General features: G+C 35.3%; 1 protein-coding gene across 2 annotated transcripts in view; it reads left to right on the top strand.

Annotated features, from left to right (window-relative positions):
• The window catches only part of LOC114050103 (conserved oligomeric Golgi complex subunit 2), a 71952-nt gene that overhangs the window by 52193 nt on the left and 5847 nt on the right, over window positions 1-13912 (top strand). For both annotated transcript variants that reach the window (XM_027871667.1, XM_027871668.1), the window contains exons 10-15: window positions 471-610; window positions 6117-6178; window positions 7653-7804; window positions 9653-9853; window positions 10773-10845; window positions 11158-11300. In XM_027871667.1, the coding sequence (XP_027727468.1) occupies window positions 471-610; window positions 6117-6178; window positions 7653-7804; window positions 9653-9853; window positions 10773-10845; window positions 11158-11300 (771 nt within the window). The remainder of the gene's footprint in view (window positions 1-470; window positions 611-6116; window positions 6179-7652; window positions 7805-9652; window positions 9854-10772; window positions 10846-11157; window positions 11301-13912) is intronic.

The following is a 13912-nucleotide window of genomic DNA, read 5'->3' as shown; positions in this document are numbered from 1 at the left end:
AGACCACTCCAATATCTTTGCCAAGAAAACCCCAAATGAGGTCTTGAAGAGTTGGACACAACTAAAAAATGACTGAACAACAACAAAATATGGAATACAGCAAGGTTCTGTACGCGGACCACGGTAGTGGAAAATAGGAAGAATATTTACTATTGCCTTCTTGTTCCTTGCATTGCATTTGGGTAGAATAAAGTGCTGTCCTTCATGTGTGTAGATGATGCTACTACCCATGTACTTCAGCCTATTTTTCTAATGAAATCACCTTAATCTAGTCTCCTTCAATTTCATTTATGGCCAGTGGCACACATTATGAACAACCGACTTTAAGTATAGTCTTCTGTGTTGAAGAATAAATTGTATTGACCCATGTCAGATCTGAATTATTGCTTTTATGAGTATACTTTACTAATTGCATGTTGGTTGGGGATTGAAACTCAATTTAAAAGATTGTTTTTTTGTTTTTATTACAGAAGTACACCATAAGTATGGATTTTGTCAGAAGATTTGAGCGACAATGTGGATCACAGGCCAGTGTAAAAAGATTAAGATCACATCCTGCCTACCACAGTTTCAATAACAAGTGGAACTTACCTGTTTATTTTCAAATAAGGTCAGTAGTTAAATCCCCCCCCCTTATTTATTTTGAATTTAGATGTTAATCAGGAATCTTGTCTTTAATCAGAGCTGCCTTTATTTGTGGTTATCACTTTTCTCCTTTTAGTGATAAAGTTTACAGTCTGTAAATGATATCATCACTGCCAGAATACTAGATTACACATGAGATAACACATGTTTATCCTACCAGGCAAACACAACATGCATATGAATATCAGATACTTTGCTCGGGGCTAAAGAACAAATATAAAAATGAAACAAGTCCTGCCCTTAAGGAGCTTACATTTTTACTGGGAAGGAAAGACGTACACTGCAAATACATATATATGTAAAATAAATACAAAGTAATTTCAGGAGAGAACTAGAGTATTTAAGAAAGGAAGACCTTTTGGAGAAGGTTGCCCTTGAACTGAACTTTGAAATTAGGTAAGGATTCCAGGAGGCAGAAAGGAGGAGGGGGAGAAAATTTCAGGCACAGCCTGTGCAAAGATACAGAAGCAAGATATGGAATTTCATATAGGAAAAACATCTTACAGGTCAGTTTAGCTGGATTGTTGTGGGGCTGAGAAGGAGTAAGGTGGTATCAGTCTGAAAATATAGGTTGATGCCAGATTTCAAAGAATGCTTACCACCAAACAGAAATGTGTGTTTTATCCTTTAGGCAAATCAGATTCCTGTGAAGCTTCTCAAGCCAGGGAATGATGTGGTCAGACCTATGGAAAAGTGTTGCACAAAGAAAGGAGTAACTCAGAGATATACTAGAAAGATTGGGAGGTGCCAAACAATAGAAAGCTACTTTATTTGATAGTCACTTGGGAAGCTGTTGGTGAATTTTGAACCAAGAAGATCAGATCTTGAAGTAGAAGGGAATAAAGGAGGAAAAACTACTTAGGGGAAGATATTGCAATAGTCTAGATAGATTGTAGGGGCAGCTAGGTGGCTGTGTGTTTTATCTGATATCAGTTTGATAGCTGTGTGGAAGGTGGATTAGAGAAGAGTGAGAACCGGATGCAGGAAAACCAATTAGGAAACTCATGCAATAGTCCCAGCAAGAAGAGGTGATGAAGGCATGAGTCAGATGCAAGAGATGCCATGTTATTTACCAAGCTTTGGCATTTGATTGGTTTGGGAGTTGAAGAAGAGTGAAACGTTGAAAATGAATCTGAGATAGTAAACATAGTTGACTGAAAGATTAGAAACAGTCTCAACAGAAACAGGTAAGTTAGGAACAGTAGGTTTAGAGAGGGAAGATAATAAATTTTGAGCTGCTATTTTGTCTCAATTTTCACTCTATCCTAGATGAAGATCATAGAATCATAGATCTAGAACTTGAAGGGACCTTAGAGGCCATAGATTCTAACTCCTGCCCGCCCCCGCCCTCATTTTACAAATGAAGAAACAGACACAGAAGGAGGTTGAGTGACATTCCCAGGGTCACAGAGTAAATGTCTGAGGAAGGATTTGAACCTAGGGCTGTCTGACTCCCATGTTCACTGCCCTGTTCATTATGCAATGCTGAGATAACTGTTTCTTTCCTATCTTACAGGGATAATGAAAAGATAAATAATGTAGAATGCACAAAGTGCTACCAGACATTTAAAACAGCATATTTCATTTATATTTTTAATTTCTATTTTAAATATAAGATATCAAGTAGAAGGGAACAGCTAGGTGGCACAGTGGATAGAGCACCAAGCTTAGAGTCAGAAAGACTCATCTCTGTGAGTTCAAATATAGCCTCAGACACTCTCTAGCTTTGTGACCCTGGACACATCACTTAAACCTGTTTGCCGCAGTTTACTCATCTGTAAAATTAACTAGAAAAGGACATGGCAAACCACTCTAGTATCTTTGCCAAGAAAACCCCAAATGGAGTCATGAAGAGTTGGACATGACTGAAAAACAACTCAGCAAAAAATCCATTAAAAGATTCAAGCTATTTACTTTTACTGAATTTGATTTCACACTGTAACTTATTACTTCAATGCAAATGAAACTAATTTTGAGAAATTTTGAAGTTTTATTCTGTTCTTCTGCCTGCTTTTCTAACAGGTCTGGAATATAAGACAGTGCATTGGGCAATGAGATATTTTTAGTGTAGCTGGGGTTATGAAACAACTCTAAAGATGTTTGAAATCTGGAAAATTAGGTAAAATCTTACTCATAATATTGAATAAATAGATATTAAGGAAGCATTTACTTGACTTTAGAATCAGAATCTTAGAATTGAAATAGATCTAAGAGGTCATCTAGTCTAGTCTCTTATCAATGATAATAGTACTCTCTGTACTGACCCATTAGGCCTATTTCTTCCTTATTGCTGTTCCTGTTCCAAACATTAAAAAGCCCTATTTTGAATCTTTAGCATTTTTTCCTAAGTCGAATGTCGTTCTAGATAATGCTCTTTATTGTCCAGTTGGCCAGTATTTTAAAGCCCTACTTTTAATTTTGATAATTTAATTATCTTGCTTTCCTTTTTCATCTGTTCTACAAACCAGTGGCACTGAACCACTTTACTAATATAATGGTACTCTTTTTAATAAAAGGGAGAAATTTGGGATGAAAAGACTAATTTATAAGTGCCATTGGAAAAATTATAAATATCATTAGGTAGTAATAATAGTAATTAAGATACACCTAGAAAATTATGTAATTAGATAATTATAGTTTTCATCACATGGTAAAGTTTAACTAATACTTTAGTAGAAATACTTTGAGAATTTTATCTTTTTTAAAGGGCTTTGATATTTTCATTATCTGTGTTAGTATCCTTCTGCCAGGTAGAGAAGAAAAAAAAAATCACAGAAAGAGGAATATGTTAGCAATGAGGAAACTTGCATTATAATTGCCTGTCATGATTGCAAATGTAATTTTATTCTAGATAATTGAATCCCATTTATTAGGGTGAAATGTGTCTTATCAGACACAGAAGTATGTCTTCCCCATTAAGTTGGCCCAGAATGTACGTTTGTCTTTCAGTGAGAGGTCAAGGAGTTATTCATTTGTTTTAAAAATTAATGTATTGAATTGGAAACAGTTGTATCATATGAAAATTGTATGAGGTGAATTTAGGGCACATTGTCCTTTTATTTCATGGGCAAATTTTTAAATATATTAAAGGAATATTCCGTAATATTATGGTGTTGTAAAAGAGAAACAGCAGCCAATCAGACTAAATGCATTCCCTGTCATTTCTGTTTCTGTTATGTTCATTTTCCATTCCTTTCCCTGCACAGCCCCAACCCTAAATCATTCCTTCATAAACCATTTCTTCAAAGCCCTTTCTTCTTATAATAACCTTTCTAAGCCTTGCCTGTTTTAGGCTAGGTAAGGCTCTTTTCAACCCTGGAATATCGAGGATGTGTGCCAGGCTGGGTCAATCTCAATGTGATGTCCTGGCTTCTCTCAGAGCTATTATTGAAACTCTGAATTATTGTTGAACAACAGCACTTTCCTCCAAAAGGCTTTTGCTTTCCCCAAATTCCTGGCTTAATTAAACATTACCTGCACAGCTAAAAATAGTTGGTGGATTTTTCCACTTACCACTATTTATTCAAAATTCACAAAAATTCTTTTTTTGTTACATTTTTCAACACAGTTGTTTATCCATTTAAAATAAATTTCAGGTAGAATGTTGTGGCACATTGCTATTGATTTTTATCATGTTGGATTGTTTATTAATGAAGAGTGACAAAAAGTTGTGCAAACACATAGTCACTGTGCCATATGATATGCATCAGAGTCATTTAAAGTAAACAAAAATTGAAGGCATTTTGTTGAAATTTTTTTGTGTGGAAATATTGATGCCAGTGTTGCACATTTTATGTTGTTGTTTTTTTTCTCCACCCTAAGTGTTCTTTGCAGTTAAATTAGAGGTGTATACTGTCTTTGTATGGTGTCCCTTTCCTCTTAGGATTACTTGAATTAAAATTTAATATCTCTTTCCACCTGGAAATATGATCCAGCAGTCTGATAAGGTAGCCAGAAAAGCTAATGCAATTTGGGGCTTCATTGAGAGGTGTATAATGTGTGTGTGTATAGAGAGAGAAAGAGACAGAGAGAGGGAAGGAGGGAGGGAGGTGGAGCACTAGAGCAAGCATACTTTCATGAATAAGAAGGTGGTGGTCCCTCTTTACACTAGTCATACTCCATCTAGATTATTGTAGTCAGTTTGCACAATTTAAGATTGACGTTAGATAAAGCTAAAGAGTATCCAGAGGAGGCCAACTGCATGGTTAAGGGCCTTGAGTCTGTATCATTAGAAGTGGTTGAAGGAACTGGGAATGTTAAACCTCAAGAAAAGAAGACTCCAGGGAATATGATAGTTATCTTCAAGTATTTGAAGGCCCATCTGGAGGCAGATCAGCTTTGGTGTCTGAAAAAACTTCCCAACAATTAGAGCTGACCAAAATTGTAATAGGCTACCTTGAAAGGTGAGGAAAGTTCTCCATTCCCTAACCCTGAGATGTCTTCTGATAGAGGTTGGATGACTACATCTCAGATGTTTTAGTCGTGATTCTCTCAATTATGAACTGGACTTAGATGGCTGCCAAAGTCCATTCCAGCTCTAAAATTGTGTGATTCTGGTTGCCTTCACTCAGATTAAATTCTAGGACCTTAAGCTTCTGTTTTAGGAGAAAATAAGACAACTTTGTCCCTTTTCCTTAAACTGGTACTATTGAGCACCTGCTGTTTTCAAAGTAATTAATTAAATTGCTTGAGGTCTTAGAGTACAAGTTAATAGTTCATTGCTTGCCTTCAGGGAGTTTACATTTCTTTGGAGTAGATAAAATACACATAAAACAAGCTTTAGCAACTATGGTAATATGATTAATAATAAGAATATAATCCAAAGACCACAATAAAAGAGTTATTTTAAATACTAGTGTGTTCAAAGAAACTATTTTAACACTCTCAGTATGAGATTTTTGATGTATTTGTTTTAAACTAATTTTTAAACTGTATTAAGTACTAATCCCTTAGGTTCTGCCAATCTTCCCTTCCCTAACTTTCCCCCAAGTAGCCCTTGACTTAAAATGTTGAATAGCCCTCCAGCAGGGAGGTTCTGCTCTCCCTCTACATCAGTTTTCAGATGATCAGCTGTGAATAGGATTAAGCTGGGAGCCGGGTTTCTGTTTCTGGCTCGGCTACTGATCGTGTGGCCTGAATAGGTCACTCCACAGTCCTGAGCATCAGCTTCCTCACCAGTAAGATGATGGGATGGAGCTGGGTCTATGAGGCCCCTTTTAACTCTCACATTCTAGGGTCAGGGAGGACAAGAGAAATTCGACTGTTTTTGGCACTACAGATAGATACAGTAGTGAACTGAAAGAATAAAACCTACCAATTTGGATGGAATAATTGGTATGTTAAGTCCCATATGAAGCTTATTTTTCATCTTCATGGAGCTCCATGACCATATAGATACAGTATATGTAATTTAAAGATTAATATGTTTTAATTGCATATTATGACTATGTTATTCTTGTTCTTCATATCAGATTTAGAGAAATAGCAGGAGCCTTAGAAGCAGCACTTATAGATGGGCTGGAAGAAGCTCCAGGTAACTTGCTGATAATATGTAATTGACAAAATGTGGCTGAATGTTAATTGTTAGTTAAGATAAACAAGTCCTCTAGATCTTAATGTCCTTATAATATTTTAAGAGCTGGATACTTAAGACATTCAGGTATTTAAAAAAAAAAATCTGTAGTACTTTAAAAAAAAAACAAAAAACATTGAACTGGCAATGTAGAAGCCAGAAGGGTCCATTTCATTGGTGCTTGTTCATATAGGAGTATTGAAATGATTATCATCTTTAAGTCTAACAGAATTTGTATTCTGAATTTACCACATAAAAATGAGACACCTTAAAGAGTGTGTAAATGTCCATTTTTCATAGAAAAATTATTGGACCATCAGAACTAAGCATGCATGTCAATCAGTCCTCTGTATTGGTCTCTGTCTTCTGGTACAGAAAGAGCCCTTGACTGGTATTCTAAACATGAAACTAATATAGGGTCAGAATAGATATTTTCTTCCCTCAGAAATTGACTGGACCATAGTTGCTCTGCTGGGTTCCCATAGCCAACATGTACCCATTAAAATATTTTAGCACAACTCTGTGACCCCTTATTTGTATATATTATAATCACTTATCAGTGAAGATGTTTTGATTTTACCTCAGAACCACCATATTATTTATTCTCTGAACATTTCTATAGAGTTTCCTTGTGAGAAAACAAAGAAACAAGAAACCATGAGTTCCATTTCTTTGTAACAATACCAGTTTCTGTTTAAGCACAATAACAATTTCAGTGCTAAGGTGAAAAATTAGTGGCAAGCTATTGCTCAGGCCAGAAATGAGGTATTATTTAGCATAGGTTATACACCTAGATGTGCAAGGAACCTCAGAGAACACCTAGTCAGGTAGCATTTAATTTCCATAGCATGAATATGGAGTATGTTAAGGTAAGAGTAAAAGAAATAATTGCAAAGAGGAAATAGAAGTCCCTAAACTTTATTTGATTGATTTGGTGCATACCTTCTTATACCATTATCCTCCACCCCCCCCACCCCCCAAAATTCATTTTTCAATGTTCTAAGTGATTTTAGTGACTGTCAAAATATTCAGTAGGTAGCATTTAAAGAAGGGGGACATTTGGTCATCAACAAACTGGCAAAGACTTTGATTTAATAAATTGCTGTCTGAATATAATGTATTTATTTCCTTTTGGTTGTTTCATTTAGTCAGTAGAGAACTGTGATGAGAAAGACATCTCTAATAGAAGAATTGTCTGCGTTATTAGCTTAGGATCATCTTAATAGTACTGGCAGACTATATAACTATCCATATAACTTGGGAATAAACTGAGTTTCTTCACAGTAATCAAGTAATTTAAAATACCACTTTTTTGGTTCTTAAATAGCATGGAATGAAAAGATTAGTTTGTTACATAAGACTTACAAAAAGTTTATAGATCATAATTGACTTAAGGTGACTGGGATCCCTTAAATGTATGTTTTTTCCCCCCTAGCTGGGAGCTCATTTTGCCTTTTGGCCTCTCATATGGCATGGGTCAGTCTTATGAAGTGTTGGTCAGATCAGATGTTTTTACCATTGCTAGCACACCGTCTGTGGAAACTCACTTTACAGATTTTAGCACGGTACTCCATGTTTGTTAACGAGGTAAGGGCTGGGTGTTTAAGTGTTAATCATCAATGCTGATAAGATCAAAGATAAATATAAGTTAAATATTGTGATGAGATTTAAGCTTGTCTTAAAACTGTTCTTCAAAAAGTTCAAGAGGGCAGATTTCTGTTTTGAAAAGTTACTATTTTTAAAAAACTGTAATGGGCTACCACTTACTTGCTCAAGGCTATACCAGGCCCTTAGTTCTCTATTTAAGTATTGTTTTAAGATTCATGCACTGTCACATTTTCACTGTTTCACGGTTCTTGAAAATCATCATCTACTGAAAGGTTCTTTTTCATTCATAATTTCAAAATTATATAGTTGGATATATTATCTTTTGATACTTTCTTAGTATTATTCTCGAATTAGAAAAAGATGCTCCTTTTATTAAAACTATTTGAGATGAAAATAAATAAAAATAGTTGGTTTCTTTTCCTGTTTTTGTAAAATGTACTAAATTTATTCTTATTTCAAAAAAATAATATCTTTATTAAGTAGTAACATGTTCTGTAATGGTGCATTAGGCTCTGTTAAGTATTCATTCTTCAAATATTAGTGTATTCCTACTCTGTGCTAGGTACTGTGGAAGGTAGAAGCATGAGTGAGATGCAGTTCTTGCCTTAATGGAACCTGGAATGTGTACCTTAAAGTTAGATCCTTTAGCTCAGGCAGAGCTTAAATTCAAAAGAAAGAAAAATGAAAGAAAAGAAAACATAGGAGACTATGTATATCTATATTCATTTTTTTTCCTTAAATGAGTGAAGAACCTGGAAGCCAGCTGGACTAGGATAGGATCCTGTAGAGTCTAGGGTGGTCACCTTCTATGAAAACCCAGGAACTTCTTACATGTCTCGAAAGTCTTAGTGATTTTAATTTTAACCATTATGCTTTCTATGTCCCCGAAATATAGAGGACTGTAGTGCCGCAAAACTTAGTTGAATTTTACCCTCGTTGACTCTAGAATGTTAGAGCTAAAAGGATCCTAATAGATCACTTTCATGCCATCATCTTACCGGCGAGGAAGCTGAGGCTCAGAAATGTCAAGTAAATTGCTCAGGTCTCATTGATAATCAGTAGCAGAGCCAAAAATAAAATCCAGATCTTTTGGCTCCTACCTTAATGCTCTTACTCATTATTTGCTCTTGCCTAACCCTCTTCTCTGTCTAAAACCACATAGAAGTGTTTGAGATTTCCTACATGACATCAGGGACAGAGGAATGATGAGATATGTTTGAAAGGATGTTATGCCTGATAAATCTCACCGATTCTTACTACCTTGAGTCCTCTGCTGCTTCTTCTCTTAGTACATCCCCCTGCTCTGAAAAGCAGATGACACTTTGTCTTGTTGCCATTGTGCTGTTAACAGATTTCTTTTTTGTAACTGTAGCTGTGCAAAGAATACTGTGGTGTTCTTGTTTCTGTTTGTTTCAAGACAGTTTGAGGTTGTTTTTTTTTTTTAATTAGTTCTGAACCTTACTTGATTTCATAGAACTATGTTATGGATCAAAAGTTAGATGCTTGAACGTTGAGGTGGAGAGGGGACCTCTGTAATTTGTTATATGGTTTCAGATTGATCTAAGATTGATCAAGGTGGTGAACAGGAAAATACGAAGATGTTTCTTTCTTGCTAATCTAAAATTGGTTACAAAAGTGAAAAAATAAGTTACAGGGGCTACCTGTCATCATGTGATGCTTGCCCAGCCTATCAGTAGATGTTTACTGAGTACCCATTATGTATCCTTGCATAAGGCTAAGCATAATTTAACATGTTCAACAAGTCATTTTATGGCAGTTAAGAGTGTTTGTCCTGAATGGAATTTTAATCATTAAATTATTTTTCAGTTATTACTCAGGCCTCTCTCCAATGAAAGTGCCAAGGATAATAAAAAATCCTCCATAACTAGTAACAAGGAGTCTTCCTCCATTACCCAAGGAACCAATGAGGACCAAGGAAATGGTGTTTCTGAAACACAAGCAGTAGCTTTCATTTCCAATACGCAGCTTGTATATATGGTTGCAGATCTTGACAAACTTCAGGAACAAGTAGGCATGCATTCCAGTGTTGTTTTTAAATGTCAATATTAATCAATTTGCGTTATAATAGTCACTGTTAAGTTTTGCACAACTGGGCGTGATGGGGCTTATAATATAGAGGTAGAAGGGGTTTGGAGAGATTTGGTTTTTCCTGACCTGCCTGGATGAAAGTCAAAACTATGCAGGACAGATAATAGTTATCCTCTTCTTGAGTAACTCACATTTCTTAATTATTACCAAAAATCATGCGTCTTTCTATGTGTTTGTTTTTGATAGTATATAAAGTGAAGTTTTGAAATATGTATTTACTAGATTCCCACTTCATTTTCATGCTTACTTTATCATAGCAGCTTAATACTAATCTTCTATGGGCATACTCTTTGTGTGTGGTGAATTTTTATTTTGGTTACTTAAGGAAATATTTGCTGGTAACATTTAGTCATCAGCTAAGCTTTATTAACTGTTCAGATCTTAATAGTTTGTATTTTTTTTCCTTTGTGGCATTCATATAACTGCCACAGTTTTGCTTTCATTGTTAAAAAGAGTGTATGTGGTGTGCATGTTCATTAAGCCCTCTGATATACAATTTTATTCTCTGCCCTCTCCCCTCCCACCCAGAAACATAATGTTTTGTGGTATATGAGTGAATAAGATTGTGTTATATGTTAAGAGGATCACAGAATAAAAAAATATTGTTTCCTCTTTTCAAATTCCCATATAACAACCACTAATTACACTTTTTACTACATTTACTGTTAAATACACTTATAAGGAAAACATTAAGAATGTTATTTTCCTCTGATCAAGATTATTAGACATGCCAATTGTAGGTTTATAATATATTAATAATAGTGTAATCATTGTGGAGCTAAAAAATGCACATATTTTTAGAAAGCAGCAGAATGAATACATTATTTATTTGTTTCAGCTTCCAGAACTCTTGGAAATAATCAAGCCCAAACTTGAAGTAATTGGTTTCAAGAACTTTTCCTCTATCTCAGGTAAAAATAAGTCTACTACCTCTTAACAATTCTTTAACCAGTAAATATTTTAAAATGAACTTATGAAAACATAATACTATGTGAACATTTATATTTTTCTCTTCAACTTTTGAAGTAAGTCCTTAACATCTCAAATGCAATATTTTGTTTATTTTGATATCCCATTTAATTCTTTTAATAAAAGTTCTTGTTTTAACTCTGATTTAGAGATTTAGGCTCTTGTGGATATTATAACAGGGTATATAGTATTTAAAATAAAACTTACATTTTATCTTGGAGAGAGGTTTAACTTGAATATTTATACCTCAACAGCAGCCCTTGAGGATTCTCAAATCTCTTTATCCTCCTGCATGCCTTCCCTGAGTAACAGGATCATCCAAGACTTGAGTGAGTCCTGCTTCAGTTTTCTGAAAAGTGCCCTAGAAGTTCCTAGACTTTACCGAAGAACCAATAAGGTCAGTCTCATTAAACAAAAACTATTTTATTTTTCAAAGATATAGCAATTAAGTAATATAACACAGAACCCCAAAGTAGTCCAGTTTGGTTGGAATAGAGTATGTGAGTGGGGAATCATATGAAAAAAGACTGAGAGAGTAGGTTGTCACCAGATTGTTGAAGGCCTCGAATGCCTGGAACATGTAGGTTTATTCAGCAGACAACTGAGACCCACTGATAGTTTTTTGAGTCTACCTATTTGATCAGAGATGTGCATCAGGAAGATTACTCATGTGAGAATGTGAAAATTGGTAAGAAAAGGATAGATTAGAGGCAAGATGATTAGTTAGGGTATAGCTTGGCTTATTAAAATTATAAAATGTGAGAGCTTGAAGGCCCTTTAAAGATTAACTATCTAAATCCATTTTTTCATAGATGACTAAACTGCAATTCAGAAAGAATGACCTTGTCCAGGGTCACAGAGAGAATAGCAGAGCTAAGAGCTAAGTCATCTGACTCCAGGTCCCACTGTGATTGTTGCAGTGGAAGCAAGAAAAGAAAAACTATATCAGAAATCTATTGTAGAGGTAAAAGTAATAGTACATGGCAACTAATGGGATAAAAGTGGTGAGAAAAAGAGAGAAGTCAGAGATGATCCAGGGTTTCCATTCTGAGTGACAGAATAAATGTTGCTACCATGAGTAGAAATAGAGAAACTAAGGTGAGGAATAGGTTTGGGAGTAAGATTATGAGTTCAGTTTTAGTCATATAGAGTTTGAAATGCCGTTAATTATGCCCAACAGACAGCTGGAAGTATGAGACTAAAAAGATTAGAGGTAGACATCTGGATTTAAGAGTTATCCACATAGATAATCATTGATGATAAAGGGATATCACTTTAGCATTGACAGATGAAGTCATGGAAGAGAATGAGGTTACCATGAGAAGAAAGAAGCAAAAATAGACTTGAGGGCCACCCACATTTAAAAAGGAAGGAGCATGATGAGCCAGCAAAGGAGAACAAAATGGAGTGGTCAGAGTTAAGTAGGAGAGACCCAGAAGCCAAAGGAGAGGATATCAAGAAGGAGGTAACCAGAAGCATCAGATGCTACAGAGAGGTGAAGAAAGCTAAGGAAAGAAAAAACAAGTTAAGTAATAAGGTCATCAGTGACTTTGAAAAGAATGTTTTCAGTAGAGTTGTGGGGATCAAAACCACATTGAGAAGTGAGTTGAAGGGGTTATAAGTAAGTGAAGAGTTTGGCAGTGAAGGAGAGGAAAGAGATAGGACGATAGATTGAAGTCTTTCTCAGTGGTAAAATCACAGATTTTTGAATATTGTTGGCTTTTTTTCCTGACCTGACAATCGTGCTCTGGCGTGACCCTGTTAGAGGCAATAGAACCCTACATTTGAAGTCAAAAGAAATGAGTCAGTCTAAATGTGTCTCTTAATAGTCAGTGACTGATTAGACAAGTTACTAAACTTCCTGATCCTTAGTTTGCCTATATTTAAAATGGGATGCTGGGGCAGCTTGGTGGCACAGTGGATAGAGCACTGGGCCTGAAGTCAGGAGGACCTGAGTTCAAATCCGGCCTCAGACCAAGCACTTGACACTTACTAGCTGTGAGACCCTGGGCAAGTCACTTAACCCCAATTGCCAAAAAAAAAAAAAAAAAAAAATTTTTTTTAAATGAGATGCTAATACTTATATTGCCTATTTTACAAGATGGTTATAAGGAAAGTACTTTCTAAACTGTTATCATGTGAACTACTACAATTATTTAATGAGTTAAGAATCAGAAAAGATGAATAACCTTACCTTCTTTTCAAGGAATATTACAAGGTTTTAAAAAGTTGAAAAACTGCACAAGATTCCCTTTTTTCCTTCACATTTGTTTGAAAAAGACAATTGTAGTTTTCCATTCTATGCAAACTGATTTAGAGAATTTTTTGTCACTGTTAGTACCTGTTTGACTTATTGTTTTCTCCTCATCCTACATTATTCTCACTATCCTTCTTCTAGAGTATCCAAGAAATCTGTTTTTTTTCCTCTCAATTCTTTTTTCCTTTGGTATAGTTAATTTTTACTTCCTTTGCTATTAACAGATCGTCAGGAAATGTTAAGTATACTTATTCTGAATCCCTTTGGAGTTGTTATAAAAATCAGTTTCTTATTTAGCAAGCCTGTTATTTGGTCAGCCTTGTGGGTACAAGGATTCTACGATTTCTTGTTATCTCTTACAGTTGTTCTGTACAGAGTAGGGATGATAGAAGGGCTCTTGGCTCCTCTGGCTAGAGGTTTATAACCAGTGCCTATACTTCATCTTTTTTTTCCTTACATCTCAGATACAAAGAAACACTGTGAGCACTGTGCTAAAGTGCTCAGTTTTATCGTTCAGAATGCTGCATTTTACCCCTTCTATTCTCATTTGCAGTAACCATTTGGAAATTGGGGAAGGGAGGAGCTATTTTTTTGGAATGATTGCTTTCCATTTTTCATATCCTTCACAGCCCAATTATTCCTTGCCATTCAGCAGCTTATTGTATAGCTATGTGTCTTACTTTAAAACATGCCGTGCCTTTCTCCAAATGAAGGTCCACCTGCAACATGAATTTGACATTAAGATTTTTGAA

This window comes from Vombatus ursinus, unplaced genomic scaffold, assembly GCF_900497805.2.
Source record: "Vombatus ursinus unplaced genomic scaffold, bare-nosed wombat genome assembly UNPS02014798.1, whole genome shotgun sequence".
NCBI lineage: Eukaryota > Metazoa > Chordata > Mammalia > Diprotodontia > Vombatidae > Vombatus > Vombatus ursinus.
Note: the sequence above shows the minus strand (reverse complement) of the source record. Positions and strands in the feature narration are given on the sequence as shown.